This window comes from Anser brachyrhynchus, assembly GCF_964034855.1.
Source record: "Anser brachyrhynchus genome assembly, chromosome: 15".
Taxonomy (NCBI): domain Eukaryota; kingdom Metazoa; phylum Chordata; class Aves; order Anseriformes; family Anatidae; genus Anser; species Anser brachyrhynchus.
In genome coordinates, this window is record NC_137733.1 from 7,074,011 (window position 1) to 7,094,761 (window position 20,751).

Sequence of the window (20,751 nt, forward strand, 5' to 3'; positions counted from 1 at the left end):
TGGCTGTGGTAGTGCTTGTCCTTCCGTGCTAACAGGAACACAGTTTCAGAGAGCTCTGAGGCACCGCTCTTTCCACAGTGGGCTAGTAGGGGCACAAACAACTCTTTCCTCTCTCCCTTTGAGGAGCGGCCCCTTGTCACCCAAGGCCACCTTGGTGTTGAAATGTTGGTTATGGAAGTCTGAGTTGTGTTGTAAGAACATTTTGTGGCGTGTTGTGCCTGTGCATCTGCACAGCCTGCGTGTTACCTCTGTGCTGTGGACTTGGTTCAGGTGTTTCAGGCCAGGCACTTACCCTGAGCCCTTCCACTCGGAACAGGGACAAAGATTGCTCTGACAAGCTGTGGGTCTGTGGGAGCAGAGCAGTGGTCTGAGCTGGGCATAGCCCCTTCTGTGTGGTCTGTCCCCTATTGACTAGGTGGAGGCATTTGGAGAAATTTGGCTCAGTGAGGTTGGGTAAGATCTAGCAATGGCCCACTCAACCTTTTGCCCACTGAAGGGCCTGTTCTGGGTCACTGGAAAGTTGGAGAAGGCTGTGGGCAATGTGTGGTTGTTTGCATCTGGAGGTTTTAGCTGGAGAGACACTGTTTTGAATTTGTGTCTTTTTACGTAGTGTCAGGACACCTTCACCTGCTTGCTGATGGTATCTTTGTTCTGTAGGGTGGAATAAGGAAAACACAGGACTAATTTCCTGCCTCCAGTGCACTGACTCAGTTCCCCTGCGTGATGTAATTCTAGATTTAACCTACCCTTTACTCCAATGTATGTTTTGATACTCCCTTTGTGATTTGTGAGGTCTTGCTTCTCAGCAGCTGGAAATCCTACACCTGAGCAGGGGGCCTGAGGCGAGGGTTTCGGGTTTGGCTTGGAAGGACTTTCAAGTTTCGACACCTGGGCCAGACAGCTGTAGGCTGACACAGCTTGCCACCTTCTGAAGCAGGATTAACCACCGTGGGAAAGGCCTGGCAGGGCTGCGATGATCTTTGTATGTTTAGGATACCAGCTTCTCCTGCAGTATTTGACGTAGGTTGTTGGTCTAATTCACACCTATACCTCTCTACCTTCCTTGGGATTTTGCTTCTGATCCAGTGGGCTTCCACGACAGCAGCCACTTGGCAGCATACCTACTTCGTGGCTGCAGCATTGTGCTCCTGCTTCTGCCACCAGCAGCACAGAGCTATGTGCACCTGCCTTAGCGGAGAGCAGGACCACAGCAAGCAGTTGCTGTTAATGTTAATTTTGAGCAGGATGGAAGTCCTGCAGCATGAGAAGTTGGGGATATTCTGGGAGTGTGGTGGGCAGCTGGGAGAGACCAGTGAATTGTGGTGGCCACAGGGAGAAGCTACAGAGCCATGGAAAAGTATAGTCCCACAGTGGGGGGCCTAGAGCTGGCCTGAAGATGGTAAGTGTTTTCTGTGGATGGCTTTTAAAGAAAAAGCCATTTCACCGACTTCTTATGTGAATTTCTGTTCCATCTCTTCTTCTTTCTTTCTAGGAAAACTCAGAACTAATTGTTCATTACACACATTGAATCTCTTGTTTTTCTTTTGTCTCAAGAGAGAAAATAATGCTGTTGATGGTTGAACATTTCTGGCCAGCATATATCAGATTGCTAAAACTGGCTGAGGAAAGGCTGTGAGGTGATCGTGGGGAAGAGTTCTGCCTACATTCTGATTGGGGTTGGCTGGAAGTGACCACCAGGGGTTTTGTCTTTTCAATTGCATTGTCCAAGCAAACATAATGCTCCTGTGCACTTGTATGCTGACATCTTTCAGAGGCACAGCTGACTGGTTTGGAGTAAGCAAAGACAGTGATGCTACACAGAAATGGCAGAGGAAGAGCCTTCGCCACTGCAGCCTGCGGTATGGGAAGCTGAAACCTCAGGTCATCCGGGAAATGGACTTGCCCAGTCAGGACAATATTTCTCTAACAAGCACAGAAACCCCCCCTCCACTCTATGTTGGGCCCTGCCAGCTGGGCATGCAAAAGGTGAGTAACCTGGGATAGACTCAAGGCCATCGCGAGCTTCCTGCACAGTGTCTTTACCACTTTTAACTCCTCTGTTGGCATAGTTCTGCCTGAACGTGTCTTCTCCAAAGAGTTACAGTCAGTGGCTCAATGTCCAGGTGGAAACCAGTAACAAGTGGTGTCCATCAAGGGTCTGTGCTGGAACCAATACTATGTGATATCTTTATCAATGAGATAGATACTGGGACTGAGTGCATCTGCAGCAAGTTAGCAGCTGGCACCAGGCTGAATGGTGCAGGTGATATGCTAGGTGTCATCCAGAGGGACCTTGACAGGCTTGAGGAATAGACCCATGTGAATCTCATGAAGCTCAACAGTGCCAAGCGCAAAGCCTGCGGGGCAATCCCCAGTATCAGTGCAGACTGGGTGATGAATGGATTGAGGGCAGCCCTGCTGAGGATTTGGGGACCACACTGGGACTCTGGTGCCATGGTGGTTAGATGCGTGCAGCATGTCTGAGAACATTGAGCTCAGGCTTTTTGCTGCCATTTTACAAAGGCAAAACTCTGTCATACGTAGACTGGACACTGTTGTCGACCCCCATTTACAGTAACAGGCCTGCTAACATCCAGAGCACTTGCCTTGTCTCAGGCTGAATGCAGGCAGTAGCACAGCTACTGGCTTCAGAGAAACCTGATTATGTTATAGGACTTTGAAAAGTGTCTCTTGCATCAGCTGTACTACAGCGCTGCTCACATGTCCTCACAAATTGTGAGGTATCTGGTGCCCTTTGCAGTAGAACTGTGGCCATAAAGGACAGGACCCAGTCAAACATGCTCAGTTACCAGCACTTGAGAACTAATCCATAATATTCCAGCTCTTCCCTTTGCTCCATTCACCACCTTAATCAATATGGTATCAGGGCATCAGTGAGCACCACTGCAACTTGGACAAGTGGGAAATGAATTTCTTCCAAAGCAAGTTAGTCTGTGACCTGAAGCCTGGCTGCATCGCTGAAACAGAGGAGAATATTGTGCATCTTTCAATCCAGTCTCACCTTGCTGAGGGCTTTGGTCCCAGGAAACTCAGAAATATTGTTGGGCTCTATGTGGACTACATTAAATCAGAACTTGGTTTCAGCAGATGAAACCCTATAAAGCTTCCTGTTGAGTGTGCAACTGTGGATTAAAAAAGGGTCATAAAACATTAGGATAAAGCAACCACAGCTGTGATGATGTAAGGACAGAGGTAAGTTTTGTAGCTGAAGGCAATATTTTCAGTAGGTTGGTTCGTGTGTTTGGAAGAAGTGGCAGCTTTGGTCTGAAGAGTCCCAGAGAAGGGCTTGTAGCTCCTGGAAGCTTGCCTGCTCTTTTCCAGCTTATGATTAATAGAATCAGTTGTAAATGTACAGTAAAGCTTCACCAGGATACTGTTTAAGTCCAGTGCTGTCCACCATCAGAAAGGAAACGAGCTCTATAAAGGACATGGTTGCACTCAGGGATTTCTCAAAGTCCTGCTCATACATCATATTATCTGACTGTAGAGTTTACTGGCACAGAAGGTGAGTGAAAGCAAGAGCTTAGGAATGGCTGAAGGAGGTTTGGAGTCTTGTGTAGGCGTCAGGAACGTTCTGGGCAAAAATGATCAATACCACTACCACCAATCAAAAAACCCCACTACCACCACCACCAAAAAAAAAACAACCAAGAGCAAAAACAAGTTGGGAGAGGTTTGAGGAGGATGTGGGTTTGGGACGGAGAATTAGGGCTTAGCTTGCAACAGGTTATGATTTATCTCCCTAATGTAGAATTGCTTGCTGTTTCTTCCAGCCTGGTTCTTGGCTGATCCCAGGAGTCAGGCCACTGTATGGTTTCAAGAGGTGAGACCATGGCGAGTTGGAGGGAGAAAGGCTTGGTAGACAGCAGCTGGGGGGTAGGTGACTGATGGGCTTCCTCTCTGGACAGATCATAGACCCTTTGGCCCGTGGCCGAGCTTTCCGTATGGCTGATGACAACGATGGCTGCAGCATCCCCCACACGCCGATCACGCCAGGCGCCACATCGCTCTGCTCCTTCACCAGCTCACGCTCGGGCTTCAACCGTCTCCCACGGCGGCGGAAACGGGAGTCTGTTGCCAAAATGAGTTTCCGAGCAGCTGCAGCTTTGGTAAAGGTACTGTCTGGGGGAGCGCAGGGATCAGGCTGGCAGCAAGATGGGGCCTTGCAGTGGGAGGGGAGTGAGAGGGAAGGAGCTGTGTGTGCAGGCCATTGATCCTGGAACAAGTACTTTCTGTGAGTAGAGGGGATGTGGGAGAGCAGTGATGGAGGGGAAGAAACCAGGATGTGTCCTGTTTTGTTTCAGCCATCTGTCTAGCAGGCAGGAGTAAAAACCAGGATGCTTGCTGGGCTTTGGTATAGGTCTTGCCCACCTTTTATCAGCCTTGGGACTTTGATTCCCACATTCAGCAGCCTTAGAGGGTTCCAGCAGCTCCAGTTCAGACTGCGTGGACCTCTGGGTGGTCTGTCTGCACCTGCTCATGGCACAGTAGAAGCACCTGAGCCTCTTGCAATGCAAGGCTCTTCATCCCGCCACGTGTGCTTTTCTGGGTGTCCCTTAGGCGGGCCCGGTAGCCCTTTTGCTGTGTTTGGTACCACACGCCACTGCTGTTTGGTCAGATGTTGTTGTAGAGACGTTAGAAGCCTGTGCTACCAGCCTGCATGGGATGTGGGCACTGTGGATTGAGAGGTGGGTTAGCACTTGGAGGTGTCACCTGGAAGGTGTTGCACACCAGCAGGTCTGCTGTGCTCCACAGGCAAGCCTGACGGGGTCAGCGCTTAGACTCCCTGCGTCCTGTCTGGGTGACACTGCATGTGCCTGGGGCTCAGGTTTCTGGCAGCGATCTGATGCCACTCTCGCTGGCTACAGGGGCGCTCTGTGAAGGACAGCACACTGAGGAGGGCTCAGCGGCGCAGCTTCACCCCGGCAAGTTTCCTGGAGGAGGACACGGTGGATTTCCCAGATGAGCTCGACACTTCTTTCTTTGCTCGGGTGAGAGGCAAGACGCCGATGTGGCACTGGCTCCAGAGACAGCACGAGGCTGTAACTCTGGCAGGGCTGTATGTTGCAGAGGGTGGTGCTGCTTTCTCCAGGGGCTGGTGTCTCAAATGTGATACTCACCCCTTCTGACGGGACTTCTGTGTCTTTGCCCAGGAAGGAGTCCTTCATGAGGAGCTCTCTACGTATCCAGATGAGGTGTTCGAGTCACCATCAGAAGCTGCGGTCAAAGATGCTGAGGTGAAACCTCTGGATCAGACAGATCTCACAGGAGGTGCCTTGGACAAAAATGAGCTTGAAAGAAGCCACTTGCTACTGTGAGTATTTTCTTGGAAGCCGCCAAAGCCTAATGTGGGGTGGTGGCCAACCCATTCAGAGTGGGACCTTCAGTGCTAGGCAGCTGGTGGGGCAAGACCATTGCTTCCTGCATGAGGGAAGGCAGGATCTGAGTGCTACAGGTGTTTGGAGCAGAGCTCAAAGAACAGAACAGTGGTGGGTTTTCTTTAAGCCCAGCTTGCTTCTCGTGATATTTTGGGTGAGCGACCACCTACCCCAGCTACCCATGAAAAGTGACTCTGAGGCCACCTGTCCAGCAAGTTCCCACACCGATGTGATGTGTTCTGGAGGCCGTATCATGCCTTGGGGAAACAAAAGACACCAAATCAGCTGAGGATGCTGGGGGCTCAGCCTTCAGCTACGGAGAATACAGCAAAGATGAGAAAGCTGTTGCTACAGACACCGGGAACTGTTGTCTAACTCCAAGGAGTGGTGTGAAGCATTGCTGAGTGTCAAGCTGGGCTACATTCCTCACTTGAAACCAGAGAAAGGTGTGGCACTGATGCCGTGAGCCTTACAAATATGTGGGTGGTACTGTACTGTATGCTGAGATTTTTTCCACCTGAGTAACTGGTACTGAGTAATTGCTCTGTGTCGTTTCCGAGTCAGCTCTGGCTTAGCTGGCAGCTCACCCCAGCAGAGAGCTCTGCTGGGTGTGAACATGCAGCAGACAGGGAGGTCCTTGTGGTTCTGCTGCTCACAGCCCATCTTGCTCTGTTGGTTCTTTCCTTCAAGTGTTTCCAAGAACTTGACTCACTCTTAATGTAAGTAGAAGCAACAAATGGTGTGAGCTTGTTGGCTTTCCTTTGAGATGGTCTCAGCCTTTTTGGCTCCATTCATATCTCCTCAAATAGTTCTATTTATTGAGGAAAATAACACTTCTTTCACACTTCAGAAAACTACATCAGAATTGCAGTCAGGTGTCCTTTTAGGTGATCAGGTGTTTATTCTGGCATAGGCTGATAGCCCAGCACTGGAAATATTGGGAAAAAACATGTCGGTAATGCAGAAACTACTCTAACCTCATCCTATTGCTTGTCCATACTTCAAAGCTGTCTTGACCTCTCCAAGATGCTCTGGTGATCTTTCAGGAAAAAAAAGATGGTCAATCAGTTTCTCTGACCACTTTTGACAACCATTGTCTTTGTGCAGACAGGATCATTTAGGATACCAGGGAAATTATCTGTAGAGACTAGAGCGCATGTAGGGGACACACTTATCACGTGGCAGTGAGCAAGAGTGAAATGGTAGGTAGTATTTTTGTGTGTGTGTGTGTGTGTGTGCCAGGTTCTCAGTGCTGCATACCTGAACTCCAGACTGCTCTTTAAGAGCAATGAAATACAAAAAGCATCTGAAGATTGTGCAGACTTCCAGAGCAGGTGCTCTTCATCAGTAGCTTGTGCAACCTTCATTCATTGCATACTTTATTTTGGTAAGAAAACATTCCTTTAGACAGGGATGCCTGGGATTTTTATTGTGTTGTTGAAGCCTGGTTTTGTTTTTCTCCCGAGAAATGCATGCATCAGTGCAAATAGAGGGAAGAATGGAAGACAGGTCTTGAGAGGTAACTGTCTTAGTCTTGGATTCCTGCTCTTCTCCTCTGTCTGGTTTAATGGGCATGGGGTTTTGACTTGCCAGTCTGATCGCAGTAAAGTACTTCAAGGGTGGGGATTTCCACTGCTGGGCTAAACTGCACTTCCATTTTGTAGCAGAGAGCAGAGTGAGAGGAATGAAGTAGAAGAGGAAGTAGACGTGTATGAGGGTTAAAGCAGGGTCCTTGGGCTGCTGACCCTGGAGATGCTGAGGGTGTAGTTGCAGATACAGCACGTGGCTTCCATTCCTCTCCATCTGTTTTGCAGAAAAGATACTTCTTAGTCAAAGATTAAGTTGAGATTGCAAGAGGTGGTCAAAATCGTCACAGAATGCTGTTCTTGCTCCCTGATGCAGTATCGATGCTGGGAGGTTGGAAACCTTGTCTCCCCAAAATGAAAAGCTCAGTGACACCTCGTCAGAGCCTCCCTAATTTAACTGGTTGCTGAGATAATTCTTTAAAGCTGTGAGAACTCCTCCTTGGTGGGGCTCAGTTTGGCACAGCTACCTTGTGCCACCTTCTGTGCATCGTCCCGCGCGCTTTTGTCAGCTGGGGCTTTGTAACACTTGGAAATACAACTTCTACTTCAGAGCACCTTGCTTGCCATCAGCTGCTGTTCAGCTGGGCTGTGGTGGGACAGACACAAGGTCTGCTGCCACCAAAGACCAGAGAAGCGCTGGTCCCTGTTACTGTGCCATAGAGAAGGAAACCATTGTTGTCCCACTTTTTATTCCAGCCCACTGGAGCGAGGCTGGAGGAAGCAAAAGGACGGGGGCCTGGCACAGCCCAAGGTCCGCTTGCGGCAGGAGGTGGTGAGTGTCAGCCCACAGAAGCGTGGCCAGCGCATCGCTGTCCCTGTCAGGAAGCTTTTTGCCAAGGAGAAGCGGCCGTATGGCCTGGGGATGGTGGGGAAGCTGACAAACCGGACATATCGCAAGCGCATCGACAGCTACGTGAAGCGGCAGATTGAGGACATGGATGATCACAGGTGAGAGCCGCAGTCATAGAAGGGTTCCCGATACAACTAGCAAGGGAGTGAGTGCCATTGCCTCTGGGTGACTCAGGGAACTGCCTGGGAGTGATGGGGCGAAACCTGTGGCTTGAGACCCCCTAGTCTGTATCCCTGAAGCACAGCACTAAACTGCAGCTGACAGCAGCATGTTAGCATCACTGTGCACTGGGAGCGTACCCTACTCCTCCTGTTGCTTTGGGCATCTGTGTCTCTTCCCCACAACTACTGTCCTGTTATGAGCAAGAAGGCTCAGGTATTCCTGCCTCTCATCTTTTCCCTAAAGTCATTATTTCAGCACATGGCACAGTTTGGCATCAGGCTTGTGTGTTCATGGATGGCTTTCTTGGCAAAGAGTGGCTTGCTCAGTGTTGTGGGGTAGTCAGAGTAAACGGGCTGTCTGCCAGCAAGATCGTTGCCCCCAGTCTTGTGCATCCCTAGATGATCTTGGTCCTGTTCCCCAGAGTCTGCCAAGGTACCTAGGAAAAATCAGAAGCTTTTCTCGTGCGCTCTGTGAGTAGATGTAACGTGCCTGGATTTCTGCCTCTGATCTTTTCCCTTTACCTCCATCCAGGCCTTTCTTCACATACTGGGTCACCTTTGTGCATTCACTCATCACCATCCTCGCTGTGTGCATCTATGGTATTGCCCCTGTGGGGTTCTCACAACACGAAACTGTTGATTCAGTAAGTAAATCACCCTGACACGCCTGGAGTGTGACTGTGTCTCAGCCTTCTGCTGCTGGTTCTGTGTCAGTCCTCAGCATAATGGCTACTTGCCTGAGGCTTGCCTCAGGGCCTGCATGCAGCATCTCTGCGAGCCCTTGTGCTGCCTGCTTTCCCTCCTGCAGCCACATTGCTCTTGACATTGAGCTCTTTCAGATGGGCTTTTGACACAAAGCATGGTGGGCTCTTCACAGGTTCTGCTTGTGTCTGTGCTGGGACCCCTTTTGAGCAACTTATTCCCCTCCTGGCGAGACCAGAAGGGTGCTCGTGGTAGGGAAATATTTCAAACCTGAGTTAAGTTTTTGCAACAGCTTCAGGATTTTGCTTCTTTCAGGAGCAAAACTGACCTGTCTGACTTTGCAAGCTTTGAAGCTGTTTGTAGACTTCCCACAAGTTGTCAAGGGTCTCTCTCTGAGGTACACATTTCTGTAGTGCCGTATCCCTGCTCCATGCGGGGGATGTCCTGGATTACTTCTCACCTACAAGTCTGACAGCTTTCAGAGCACTGTCACCAGCGTCTGGACCTGCATTGCTGGCAGCTGCTGCTTATGTTTCTGAGCTGTGTGAAGCTTTCTGCAGGACCTCAGCCATCCTTGGGAGAGCATGGATTTTCCTGAAATTTGAAGTAGCCAGATAGACTATTTCAGTGAAATCTTTAAAAGAAGGTGCCCAGACCTGCTATCCAGCAAAAGACCAGTTTGAGAGAACTGTATACCCAGTCATCTGCTGTGGGGAATCCTGCTACTCCTGGGAGCTGTTTTCACCAGTTCCTGCTGCTTGCCCTGCTGCCCACGCAGGCAAGAGCTCATGGGGCTCTCACCTTCTCTCCTTGCAGGTCTTGCGAAACAGAGGAGTTTATGAAAATGTCAAATATGTTCAGCAGGAAAACTTCTGGATTGGCCCCAGCTCAGTGAGTGTCATTGGCTGGGACTTTTGGTGGGCTGTCAGGGGGATACATCCGTGTCTACAGCCATGCCACCCCACAGACCAGGGCCCTCTGCTGCTTGGGACCAGGTGCTAGCAGCTGCCACTGGCCGGGCTTCCTGCAGGACCCTGCAGTCCCAGGCAGGGTGCAGCAGCGCTCCCTGCCTCAGCTGCCCTGCAGAATGGGCTACTGGGAGGCTGCGATGGACCTTGGCACTCCTGCTTTGCACCCTGTTCTTATGAAGCCAAGCACTGGGCCAGAGAAATTGCAGGAGTTACGTGGGGTGTGACAGCTTTCATGGTGCCATTCCCCTGGGAAAGGCTGTAATGTCCCAAAGCTTCCTTTCCCAGCCCCAGCACTGGCCTTTCTGGGGCCATGGGCAAGGAAATCCCTGGATTTTTGTTCTGGGTTCACTTCTTTGTGGCAAATATTGAGAATATGCCTGATGTGTGTTGAACATCATTATGCAGGTCTTGTCCCTGGCCCTGATGGGAGTCCCCCCCCAGCCTGCTCTGTCCTGATCAGTCCTTGTCTGCACCTTGCTTGAGCTGAACTTTTTCATCTCTCTGCCAGGAGGCCCTGATCCACCTGGGGGCCAAGTTCTCACCATGCATGAGGCAGGACCAGCAAGTGCACAGCTTCATCAAGGCAAAGCGGGAGAAGGAGAAGCACTCTGCTTGCTGTGTGCGAAATGACAAGTCAGGCTGCGTGCAGACCTCAGAGGAGGAGTGCTCAGTGAGTGTGGTGGTCCCTTTCCTGCTGTTCCTGCAGGCTCAGGGCCATTTCTGCTAATGCTTTCTCCCTCCCTGGGCTACACAGTGACACCTCTCCTCTCCCCTCTCCTGCAGTCCACCCTGGCTGTGTGGGTGAAGTGGCCCCACCACCCCAGCACACCGATGCTGGCAGGAAGCAAGAGGCAGTTTGGGTCAGTTTGTCATCAGGACCCCAGGTAGGTCCTGTTGAGCCCAGCTGCCGACCTGGGCACACCAGGGCTGCTGTGACAGTAGAGCCAGAGTTCCCAGACTAGTTCCGTGATGGACAGGGCAGCAGCTAGTCTGGAGACCATGAGATGTGTGGGCTGTGATGTCCTTGCCTGCCCTGATGGCTGCAAGGGAGGCTGAGGCAGCTCCCTCCTCTGGAGCCTCCCAGAGTATGCTCATACCTGTGTTCCCCCCATCTCCATTGTTGGCTGACCATCTACACAGTGGTTTGTTCTGAGCTGTGGGTCCTTTTCCTGTCCCTCTCCTCACCTGCTCCCCGCACAGGCTCCCTCCCTGGGAGCTGTGTTCCCAGCACAGCTCTCCCGCAAGGCCCTGGGTGCCGCAGCATACACTTGCCCTTGGTCACCATGGGCTGGCGCAGGGCTGAGACCAACTCAGTGCCCATGTCTGGGGTTGTGTCCACCTGGAAAGGAGCCAGGCAGCCTCCAGTATGTTGCTGGGCGGTTGCCTGCTCTCTGACGGCTGCCTTTGTGCTGAAGCCATGAACTCTGCTCGCTGGAAGCAAGCTGTGGCTTTAATCAGCACAGCCTTGGCTGACCTGATGTAGTGCGTTAGCACCCCTGCCAGGGACAGGAGGGACCTGTGGGAGTGTAGCCTGGGGTGCAGGGACAGCGTGGTGTACTGGGGAATGTCATTTCTGTGGGTGATCTTTGCTTCCTGTTGCTGCAGAGTGTGCGAGCAGCCAGCCTCAATGGAGCCACATGAGTGGCCGGACGACATCACCAAATGGCCGGTGAGCATCACTGGTGGCACAGGGCCTGTGCTGGCATATGGCATTTCCACCCCACTGTTCGGAGCCACAGCACTGCTGTTGGAAGCAGTATCTGCTGCAGCCTCCTGCTCGTTGTCACAACCACCAGGTCAGGGTGGCAGTTGCTTTGTCAAGCCAAGGCTTGAAGCCCTCCAGCTCCTAAAGTTCCCCCTGCACCAGCTAAAGTCCTGAGCCCTGCCAGGGTAATAGGATGGTGGAGACTGACTCAGTCTAGGAGCTGTTCTGGTTGCTTGGCAGGGAGGGGAGAAGGTGTTGATTTAGGCTCCAACAGCTCAGGCAGATGGGGTGTCAGGCACCATCTTGCTATCAGACGAAGGCCTCAGGAGGCTGTGTCTGTGGGACTGGCTTCTTCCCAAGTGTCTGTTTTGACCTTACCCAGGCAGCAAGCAAAATCGTGACTGTCTAACTGAAGCCTGTTGTCATTTTCCAGATATGCACAAAAAACAGTGCTGGAAATTATACAAACCACCTTCACATGGACTGTGTGATTACAGGCCGGCCCTGCTGCATTGGGACCAAAGGAAGGTAACGAGTTTTACCTATATGGAGAGGGGCTGGGTAGCGGGGTGAGAAACAGGGGTCCCTTTTGGGGTTGTAGACAAAGCCATTTGTCCTCCTGCTTCCTGCATGCAGCCCAGAGCCCTGCTGGGAAGGGGAGCCCAACCGGGTCTCCCAGACAGAGCAGGACTCAGACAAGCGCAGGATAACAGCCAGCCTGCTTCTTTGGTGTGGCAGGGTATCTCATTCAACTGATCCTGCAGTTTGGAGGGACTCAAAGCCCTGGGAATTAAATATTTTTTGGGGGGAGTTCAGTGCTTTTCCTCGGGAATGGCCAGCGTGTTCCTAACAGGCTACATTGGCCCAGCTTGGTACCTCTGAGCATTCAAGGAGCTGTCAGGAAATGACCAACTGTGGGGTTTGCCAAGGAGGAAGATGTTCTTCCTCATGTTGCTTTTCGGCTTAAGTAGTTGCCTAGCGCTTGGACATGGCTTTCCCTGCTGGGAAGAAAAATCAGTGCTGCCCCAAGGGGTTTCTCTGTCCCAAAAGTCAGGGCAGGACACTCTTGGCTTAGCCTCTGCCTTCCTACGCTGTCAGCGACTCAGGCACAGGACTCCTAAGCCCAAGAGACACAAATTCCACAACCCTCAGTGTTTCTTTCTCAGCTGTAAATAGCTCAGCTTCAGTACTTATTTTGGAACCCTTGTATGCAGGGCATTAATCAAGGGGGGGAGGAAGCAGGGGGTGACTGAGACTTGTGTTTGGGAGAGGAGCGGGGGGGAAGCGGCAGGTATGAAGAGTGGCGTCTGACTGAAATGGGAATGCATTAGTGCACCCGTTGCAGAGATGCTACAGCATGTCAAGGGCTGCATCAGTTCTCATAGACAGATTTGGGATGAGATGAGGAGGAGTGGGTGTCCAGGGACGACACTGTGTCTTCCACACATGACTGTGACCAGTCATTTCTCATTTTGATTACCTGTGCTTCTTCCAGGTGTGAAATAACTTCCCGAGAGTATTGTGAATTTATGCGGGGCTATTTCCATGAGGAGGCAACGCTTTGCTCTCAGGTAAGTGCAGGCTGGGGTTTTGTATGGCCACTCCTGTTCCTCTTAGCAGCTTGGCAAGATTTGGGAGCGACTGTGGCAGTATGGGTGGGAATCCTGTGTTCTGCCCTTAGGCTGAGTCCCACCCTGAGCCCAGGGGAAGTTGCTGATCCAGAATGTAGTGGCAGAGCTAGTTGCATCCGTCCTTTTTGGGAGACCAGTTTAGAACTTGGGGCTGGTAGCCACAAAAGCCCAGCACAGGACCACTGTAAAAGCAGCGGGTGAATGCAACCTTCCTGCTCCATGGGTGAGCAAATGGGGATGTATGTTGTACATGTGTTGAGGTGATAAATAAGGGCCTAATTCTGCAGTAAGTAACGGGTGGGGTCAGAGGCAATTGGTGTTGGAGACAAGTGTTGGGACTTGATACAGCAGGGAAGGGAAAGGAGAACCCCTTTTTCAGAGTTAGCTGCAGTCTCTGCCTTTGGTAACTGGCTGTGCTGGGTGGTGCTGGCTGGCACACCTCATGACCCCTCTTTTGCTGCCCTAGGTTCACTGCATGGATGATGTCTGTGGACTCCTCCCTTTCCTAAATCCAGAAGTCCCTGACCAGTTCTACCGCCTCTGGCTCTCACTTTTCCTACATGCTGGGTAAACACAGGTGCAAAACTTCCAGTGGGGGGAACCATGGGATTGCCATGAGGGTTGTTCTAGTGGTTTCTTCCCTGGGGGACAGTGGGGGGCTGAGTTTTTGTCCCTGCTGAGGTTTACCAGGCTGCATTTGTTGGGAGGGATATTAAGAGGCATGGGCCAGATCAGGTGCTTTCAACAAGACTCGGCAGAGAAGACAAATGAGCTGAGCGCATTGGGGAATTCAGTGGCTGCTGCTTCAGCTCCTGTACTCTGAATTTGGCAGGATCCTGCACTGTCTGGTTTCAGTCTGTTTCCAAATGACGATCCTGCGGGACCTAGAGAAGCTGGCAGGATGGCATCGCATCTCTATCATCTACCTGCTCAGTGGCATCACTGGGAACCTTGCCAGTGCTATATTTCTACCCTACAGAGCAGAGGTGGGTCTCCTACAGACTAGGGTCCTGGCAACTTGCCCTGAATACAAGTCTCTTCATCCCTGTGCCTCTCTGGCAGAGGCAGAGAAACCAGAGCTGCGCTTATTTCTGCAGCACGTGGATTGTGCAGATTTGTAGCTAGAAGTCAGCACCACACCGTCATCTAGCTGCCAAGCAGTAACATCCCTCAGAGTACCTTGGGCTTTCCAAGTGACTGACCCATTCTGGCCATGGGAAGATGGCTGCCTCTTGCAATGAATTGGGGGTGTCGACCAGATGATGAGGCCCGTGGTAGGCTGGGAATTAAGATTTGTAGCTGGTGCCAGAGACCCTCCACATGCAAGTGGCAGGTAGGAGAGGGTGTGGGCTAAGACCACAGCTTGCCTTTCCCACAGATGGTCCAGGACTGTCCCTGACCACATTCCACAGCTGGAGAAGCCCGATGTGACCATCGGCTTCACTTCAGAAGGCTGCATGGGTTGGACCTGGAGGACCGTCTTCCAGGTCCTTCAATAAGGAAGAGTGCATGGTGGGTGAGGGGACCAAGGAGATGGTCTTTAAAGACCTCTCCACTCTGGTGACTCAAACCAGATTCACCCTCCTTAAATTGAAGATCTGTTCTGGCCATTGATGGCCTCACACCTACCTTGGTCCTCGTGTCAAACCAGGCCTTGAACCCCATTGTCAGGATGAAGTCTCACGCTGCGGCATCTCTTTCCCAAGTAACACTGAACAAGGAGTTGGTTGAATGATAAGTAACTGTAATGGCTGGAGCTGGCTGCAGAAGCCAGGCAAATGGCATGTGCCTGATGTTACTTGTAATGCTCTTCTTCTGCAGGTTGGCCCTGCAGGATCCCAGTTTGGGATTCTGGCCTGTCTCTTTGTGGAGCTCTTCCAGAGCTGGCAAATCCTGGCACGCCCATGGAGGGCCTTCTTCAAGCTGCTGGCTGTGGTGCTCTTTCTTTTTGCCTTTGGCCTCCTGCCTTGGATCGATAATTTTGCTCACATTTCAGGATTCATCAGTGGTTTCTTCCTCTCCTTTGCCTTCCTGCCCTACATTAGCTTTGGGAAGTTTGATTTATATAGGAAGCGATGCCAAATTATAGTTTTCCAGCTCATCTTCATTGCACTCTTCTCAGGACTTGTGATTCTATTCTATTTCTACCCCATCAAGTGTGAGTGGTGTGAGTTCCTTACTTGTATACCATTCACAGACAAATTCTGCGAGAAATACGACCTGGATGCACAGCTCCACTGAAAGGCAAAGACGGGCTTCTCGAGCAGGCACTGGAGATGGACTGTCTTTGCATTTGCTGTGCTAGTTCCATATGGACAAAGCTTCTAATCCAATGACACTTCTAACCCTGCCCGTGGTTAATTTAAACTGTCTCTTTAGCACTCGGCAGGCATGTTTTGCCTTATCTCAGAAGACTCTGAACAGAACATTTGTGCCTTGTTCAATTGTATTGAACCTTTTCTGCTGCCATTATTTTTATTACACTAGTTTCAATACTACATTTTTAACCAGAGTTATTTACTACTGCTGAGGTGGTGATTAAATGGAAAGGTAGCGTTTTAGCTACTGTTAATTGTTTTGCATAGTCTGTGGCTATGTTTGTTGCTTTATTTCACCCATGTTGTTTCACACACCAGTAGGATGCATGCTTTTCTGGCACCCAAAACACCCAGACAGATTTGCTGCTGGAAATCACAGAACCATTAAGGCTGGAAAAGACCTCCACGATCATCTGGTCCAACCATCCCCTAATAATAGTGTCACCCACTAAACCATGTCCCTAAGCACCAGGTCCAACCTTTCCTTAGACACCCTCAGGGACGGTGACTCCACCACCCTCCGGGGGCAACCCGTTCCAGTGCCTGACTGCTCTTTCTGAGAAGAAATGTCTCCTCATTTCCAACCTGAACTGCCCCTGGTGCAACTTGGGGCCATTTCCCCTAGCCCTATCACTAGTTACCTGTGAGAAGACGCCAACCCCCAGCTCCCCACTACCTTTCAGATAGTTGTAGAAAGCACTAAGGAGAGAAATAAGGGCTTTAAACGCTTCAGAAAACTAGAGAGTCTCTTTAATCACAGATAGTGCATTCAGCATACAGCTCAGAGGGAAACATTTTGAACAGTGACTGCGAAAACATGTAGGAATTTCTATTCAACTGGAGTTTGCTTCTCTGGGAAATGGTACAGTCTTTTCCTCTAGGAGAGTGCTGGATCCAGTGCCTGGTCACGGTAGAGCTGGATTCTCTGCTGGATTTCTCTATTAAAGAAAGAACATATTTGAAAGTGGCAGTAATAACTACATGATGGGCTCTCCTACATCCACAGTACCAGAAGGATGAACCGCTGCTATAGGTAACTGCTGGGCATGGGCACTATGGGGTAGACAGAGCTTTTCTGTCATGGCACACACTTCATTACACTGGATGCCACAGATGCGGTAGTACTGAAAGAGGGAAAAAGCTACTGTGGTCACAAAGTGACAGTTTCTAACCCAGCTAGCTGGAGCCACAAAACAAAGAAGTGTTTGGAAAAATTGCAGTTACCACTGCTTTTTGGTGACTGTGTTTTTAGGTGATGAGGGGAGACAAACAATTTCAAACATGCTAAGTTTGGGAGTCTTGGCCACCCCTTGTGTCTGTGTGTATCACTGCAGCACGATACCAGAACTACGCTGTATACTTGGGCTACATACAGGTAAATATACATGCTACCAGTAGTCTTAAATCCATCAGCTGCACAAAAATACTACAGCCAAAAGTTGCCTAGTGCCTTCTGAGAACAACTCAACTGAGCTCAAGGTTTCCATAAACTGAGAAAATTGAGAAATTGAGAAACAAAAGCTACATGGTACATAAGCAGAGGTGCCTCTTGGTAACTCCTCATAACGTCCAGTAATTGAGGAAAATGGCTCAAAGTACACCCAACGTGGAACAGCAGCAATGTTTACTTGTGTTTGTATATGTGCACCCATGGGACGCTTCTTTTAACTGCAGGTGCTCTGAAGGGTATAGGAGCATTAGGAGCAGGTGGAAGAAGAGTCACTTGGATATAATGAGACTCACAGGAGGATCAAATGAACTGGATGGTGACAGTCACGTGTAACACAGAGACCTCATCTTCCTAGGCATTAGTTAACAACCTGCCACATTTCTGACAGTGATTTCCAGAGATTCATCAAGTCTAAAAAAAAATAAAATAAAGCAAGGTCCCAGAAGCAGTCATAAGAGCAAACAAAGGAATACCGTATTTAAGGATTCTCAAGACACTGGGGGAGCAGAGTCTAAAATGTAATGTAGGGGTTAGAGATGCACCATTGCTAACACTTAGGTATTGCTTCTGCTGCTGCTGCTGTGGTTTGTTAACTGAAGTAGCTGAATCATCATTCTCTGCCCTAAGAGAAGCACAAGCAACACAATGAGAACGTGGAAATGGACCAGAGCCAGCGTGTGAGCCTAATGTAGCCATGGACGTTCAGGAATGCTCTGCTGTACAGTGGAAAGCAGCACCACAAGCTGCTGTAAGTCTGAACGCTAAGGCCCTGGGAAGACAAAGCTGAAGAACTGGTAGCTTGTAATGGATATTCAGGACTTACCTGACAGGTTACTTTCGAAGTTTCTTAATGAAGCTGACCTCATCCCGGTTTCTGATGCCATACCTGAACAGAGAGTTGTGCTGTTACATGCCAGTTCTCCGGAAACCACAAACTTTGAAATCCTATAGCCTCCTTTTCCTGGGGAAGATGGACTCCTAATGTGCTCTACTGCAGGACAGTTTAAAATTCTCACCTGCATAGGCTGAACAGGATCTGATCATCTGCCTTTTTAACTGCAACACCTCAACACAATGTCTGTCACCCATGGCTCAGTCTTTCAAGGACAGCTTTGATTAGGCAGGGCTGTCTTTCTAGGGACTCTCATTCCTGCTGAGTTTGTAATACTTCAGACAAGCTTTTCTTGCCGGTGTGCATGAGGGCTGATATAACCAGCACTTGCTCTATGCAGCAGCTAGAGTACACAGAAGTACCTCCTGCCTCCTTGCCTTGAGAACAGGCATGGAAGCATAGCAGTGGTTTGTCAGTGTTGTTACAAGGATTGTCTCTGATGTGTGGCTGAGCAGGCTTTACATTCTTTCAACCCTTCTCCATGCCCTTCTACCTTAGCAGCTCTGTCAAGCTCTGTGAGGGGGTCTGAGCACTGGCACAGGTTGCCCGCAGAGGTTGTGGAGTCTCTGCTCTTGGAGATACTCAGAACCCAACCGGATGCAGCACTGAGCCACCTGCTCTAGGTTACCATGCTTAAGCAGAGGGTTGGACTAGATGACCTCCAGAGGTCCCTCACCCCATTCTGCGACTTCAAAAGCTCCATCTGATTTCCTCCCTTAGAACACCTTCGATCCCCTCCACCACGTCATGGGGCCTGTGCTCATCTCCTGCTGAGTAGCTGCTCCCACATGCTCCCAGTTCCACTGGAGATGAACTGATGTGCTTCACATGCACAACACCATGCCTTGCCTTCTACGTGCTCTTCTCCCTTCATCTCTCATTTATGCTTTTTCTCACTAACCTCATCTCTGCAGAATATCTCAGGTGTGAACTTAGTGTTCAGCTGTTGTGCAAAGTTTAGTGTGGCTGGGCCAGGGACAATGTTTGACTGCCTTGCTGTCATCCAAATTGCACAAACACCCTCATCACGGAAAAACTGTGGCTGAAGAATTACCCACGGCTTTCCCGTCATGCAGCTGTCCTCTGCTAGGGACGTGTCCCACCTGCGTGAAGCTCTGCTCCCACCTTGCAATCCATTTTGGAGAACCTGGCTGAGCCGCGGCACAGAGGTGCAAGCCAATCCCTCCCCGTGCTCATGCTTTGAGTACAGCCTGACTCTAACGAGGCTCATCCAGCCCCCACGGACGCCGGAAGCGACTCGCTCACTCACTCTCTCAGCTTCTTTCTGTCATCTGCCAGTTTCTCTCCGGCGTAGGTTAGGTGGTACGTCCTCCATATGTACTTCCTGGGGAGAAAAAGAGGTTAAGCGGGAGCCCCGGGGGGCGACCGGGGCAGGGCCGGGCAGCCCCGCGGCGGGGCGCCGCTCACCAGCTGAGGTGCTGGGCGCCGCCCTGCCGGGCCTGCCGCAGCTGGACGTGCCTCCGCAGCGCCTTCTTCAGCTCCAGCACGGTCGCGTTCTGCACCACCACCACGGCTGCGGAGGGGAGAGCCCCCGTCAGCGCCCCCTCGGCCGCCGTCCCCGTCCCACACGCCCCCCCCCCGGCCCGCCGCCCCTCAGCCCCAGACGCACGCATGGTCTCGCCGTCCGCCTTGCAGACGCGCACCGTCATGGCCTGCCCGTACTCCAGCGCCACCTGAGAGCCGATCTCCTCCGGCGTCACCTGCGGGGAGCGAGCGGGCGGCGGGGGGGGGGGGGGCTCAGCCTCAGCCGCGCCGCCCCCGCTCCCTCGCTCCGCTCCCCCGTGCCCCCAGCCCCGGCCCCACCTGCGGCGGGAGGTCGCAGAGCAGCGGGTCCTGCACCAGCCGCGCCAGCGCCGCCTGGAAGAGCTCCAGCACCTCGGCGTGCGCCAGCTCCTCCTCGGGCTCCGCCATCGCCGGGCCGGAAGGGGCGGTGCGAGGCGCGGAACCGGCGATGTTGCTGTTCTGCCCGGCCTGCGGCAACGTGCTGGTGGCCGAGGAGGGGCCGCGGTGCCACCGCTTCGCCTGCACCACCTGCCCCTACGTGCGCAATGTGACGCGGAAGGTGCCGGGGGACCAGGGGGAACCGGGACCGGGGGGGGGGGGGGGTGGAGAATGGGGGGCGGCCGCGGTCGGCCCGGACCCCGCTGACCGCCGGCGGCCCGCAGGTGACGAGCAGGAAATACCCGCAGCTGAAGGAGGTGGACGATGTCCTGGGCGGCGCCGCGGCCTGGGAGAACGTGGACTCCACCGCAGGTAGGGGCCGTGGGGCGAGCGGGGCCGGGCCGGGCCGGGCCTTGCCTCCCCTCACGGCGCCTCGCCCCCCGCCCCGCAGAGCCGTGCCCCAAGTGCGAGCACCCCCGCGCCTACTTCATGCAGATCCAGACGCGCTCGGCCGACGAGCCCATGACCACCTTCTACAAGTGCTGCAGCCCCCAGTGCGGCCACCGCTGGAGGGACTGAGTCCCCCGCACACCTCGGGATCGGCCCAAGCTGAGGGGGCCCCGGCCTGGTCCTGCCCCGGGGCCAGGCTGGCGGCGGCCGCCCTCGCAATAAAGCTGGCGGTGAGTGGAAATACCCGCGTCGTGTGGTGCTTTGAAAGCCGCTGAGGCCGAGACTGCCGTGGAGAACTGGAAGAGGAGAGGCCGAGCCAGCGACACGGTGAAAAAAATCAGTGTTTAGGAGGTAACTTTAGTTAGCTGAAGCTCTCTAAGAATACTCGGCAAAGGTTAGCCCAGATTCAACTGCTGTGGAACTGACCCACACGCAAAGCAAAGGTAAAATGTTACCGCTGGAGCCTTCAGGGGAGAAAAAAAGAACAGGGGCCTTTTGCCCCACACGGGCAAACCAGAGCAGAAGTTCTGTTTAAAATCTTGCAAAAGCTAGGAAGGATGCATGGAGTCCTTTGGACAGATAGAGGCCTGGCTTGGCTTTTACAGGAATTTCTTTCAGAGCGTACTCAGTACTGCATCCCCAGCTCCAGCAAACACAACATGAGCACCTTTGATGTGCAATTAAAAAAAAACAGCTCTTCATAAACACCCTGGCTAATGGCTCACACCTAACTA

At 51.9% G+C, this 20,751-nt stretch overlaps 3 protein-coding genes across 8 annotated transcripts in view; 2 read left to right on the plus strand and 1 right to left on the minus strand.

Moving 5' to 3' along the window:
- The window catches only part of RHBDF1 (rhomboid 5 homolog 1), a 37,976-nt gene extending 22,389 nt beyond the window's left edge, over positions 1-15,587 (plus strand). For all 5 annotated transcript variants that reach the window (XM_080557269.1, XM_080557273.1, XM_080557271.1 and 2 more), the window contains 15 exons: positions 1,773-1,986; positions 3,930-4,136; positions 4,890-5,012; positions 5,175-5,335; positions 7,682-7,933; positions 8,529-8,640; positions 9,515-9,589; positions 10,178-10,339; positions 10,453-10,553; positions 11,275-11,338; positions 11,808-11,902; positions 12,870-12,945; positions 13,472-13,572; positions 13,838-13,991; positions 14,827-15,587. In XM_080557269.1, the coding sequence (XP_080413395.1) occupies positions 1,773-1,986; positions 3,930-4,136; positions 4,890-5,012; positions 5,175-5,335; positions 7,682-7,933; positions 8,529-8,640; positions 9,515-9,589; positions 10,178-10,339; positions 10,453-10,553; positions 11,275-11,338; positions 11,808-11,902; positions 12,870-12,945; positions 13,472-13,572; positions 13,838-13,991; positions 14,827-15,246 (2,317 nt within the window). In that variant the 3' untranslated portion in view covers positions 15,247-15,587. The remainder of the gene's footprint in view (positions 1-1,772; positions 1,987-3,929; positions 4,137-4,889; positions 5,013-5,174; positions 5,336-7,681; positions 7,934-8,528; positions 8,641-9,514; positions 9,590-10,177; positions 10,340-10,452; positions 10,554-11,274; positions 11,339-11,807; positions 11,903-12,869; positions 12,946-13,471; positions 13,573-13,837; positions 13,992-14,826) is intronic.
- A 464-nt stretch (positions 15,588-16,051) lies between these two features.
- Positions 16,052-19,621, minus strand: SNRNP25 (small nuclear ribonucleoprotein U11/U12 subunit 25). 2 transcript variants are annotated; one of them, XR_013939794.1, is made up of 7 exons: positions 19,490-19,621; positions 19,296-19,386; positions 19,094-19,199; positions 18,936-19,010; positions 17,597-17,659; positions 17,067-17,184; positions 16,052-16,261 (listed from the first exon to the last, which is right to left on the minus strand). XR_013939794.1 is itself a non-coding variant. In XM_080557282.1 (6 exons), exons 1-5 carry the CDS (start codon positions 19,595-19,597, stop codon positions 17,605-17,607), a joined length of 435 nt encoding a protein of 144 aa, XP_080413408.1. In that variant the 5' UTR covers positions 19,598-19,621; the 3' UTR covers positions 16,052-16,261; positions 17,597-17,604. The 2 variants fall into 2 exon arrangements, 1 of the variants encoding a protein (XP_080413408.1); XM_080557282.1 differs by lacking the exon at positions 17,067-17,184.
- Positions 19,616-20,258, plus strand: POLR3K (RNA polymerase III subunit K). Its single transcript, XM_080557285.1, has 3 exons — positions 19,616-19,748; positions 19,852-19,939; positions 20,019-20,258. The coding sequence occupies exons 1-3, from the start codon at positions 19,638-19,640 to the stop codon at positions 20,144-20,146; spliced, it is 327 nt and encodes a 108-aa protein (XP_080413411.1). The 5' UTR covers positions 19,616-19,637; the 3' UTR covers positions 20,147-20,258.
- Positions 20,259-20,751: the final 493 nt, after the last annotated feature.

Coding starts and splice junctions, on each gene's coding strand:
- POLR3K (XM_080557285.1), top strand. CDS start 19,638: ATGTTGCTGTTCTGCCCGGCCTGCGGCAACGTGCTGGTGGCCGAGGAG. Junction 19,749..19,851: donor TGCGCAATGTGACGCGGAAG/GTGCCGGGGGAC, acceptor GGCGGCCCGCAG/GTGACGAGCAGGAAATACCC. Junction 19,940..20,018: donor GAACGTGGACTCCACCGCAG/GTAGGGGCCGTG, acceptor CCCGCCCCGCAG/AGCCGTGCCCCAAGTGCGAG.
- SNRNP25 (XM_080557282.1), bottom strand. CDS start 19,597: ATGGCGGAGCCCGAGGAGGAGCTGGCGCACGCCGAGGTGCTGGAGCTC. Junction 19,200..19,295: donor GGCGGACGGCGAGACCATGC/GTGCGTCTGGGG, acceptor TCCCCTCCGCAG/CCGTGGTGGTGGTGCAGAAC. Junction 17,660..18,935: donor GACAGAAAGAAGCTGAGAGA/GTGAGTGAGCGA, acceptor CTCTCTGTTCAG/GTATGGCATCAGAAACCGGG.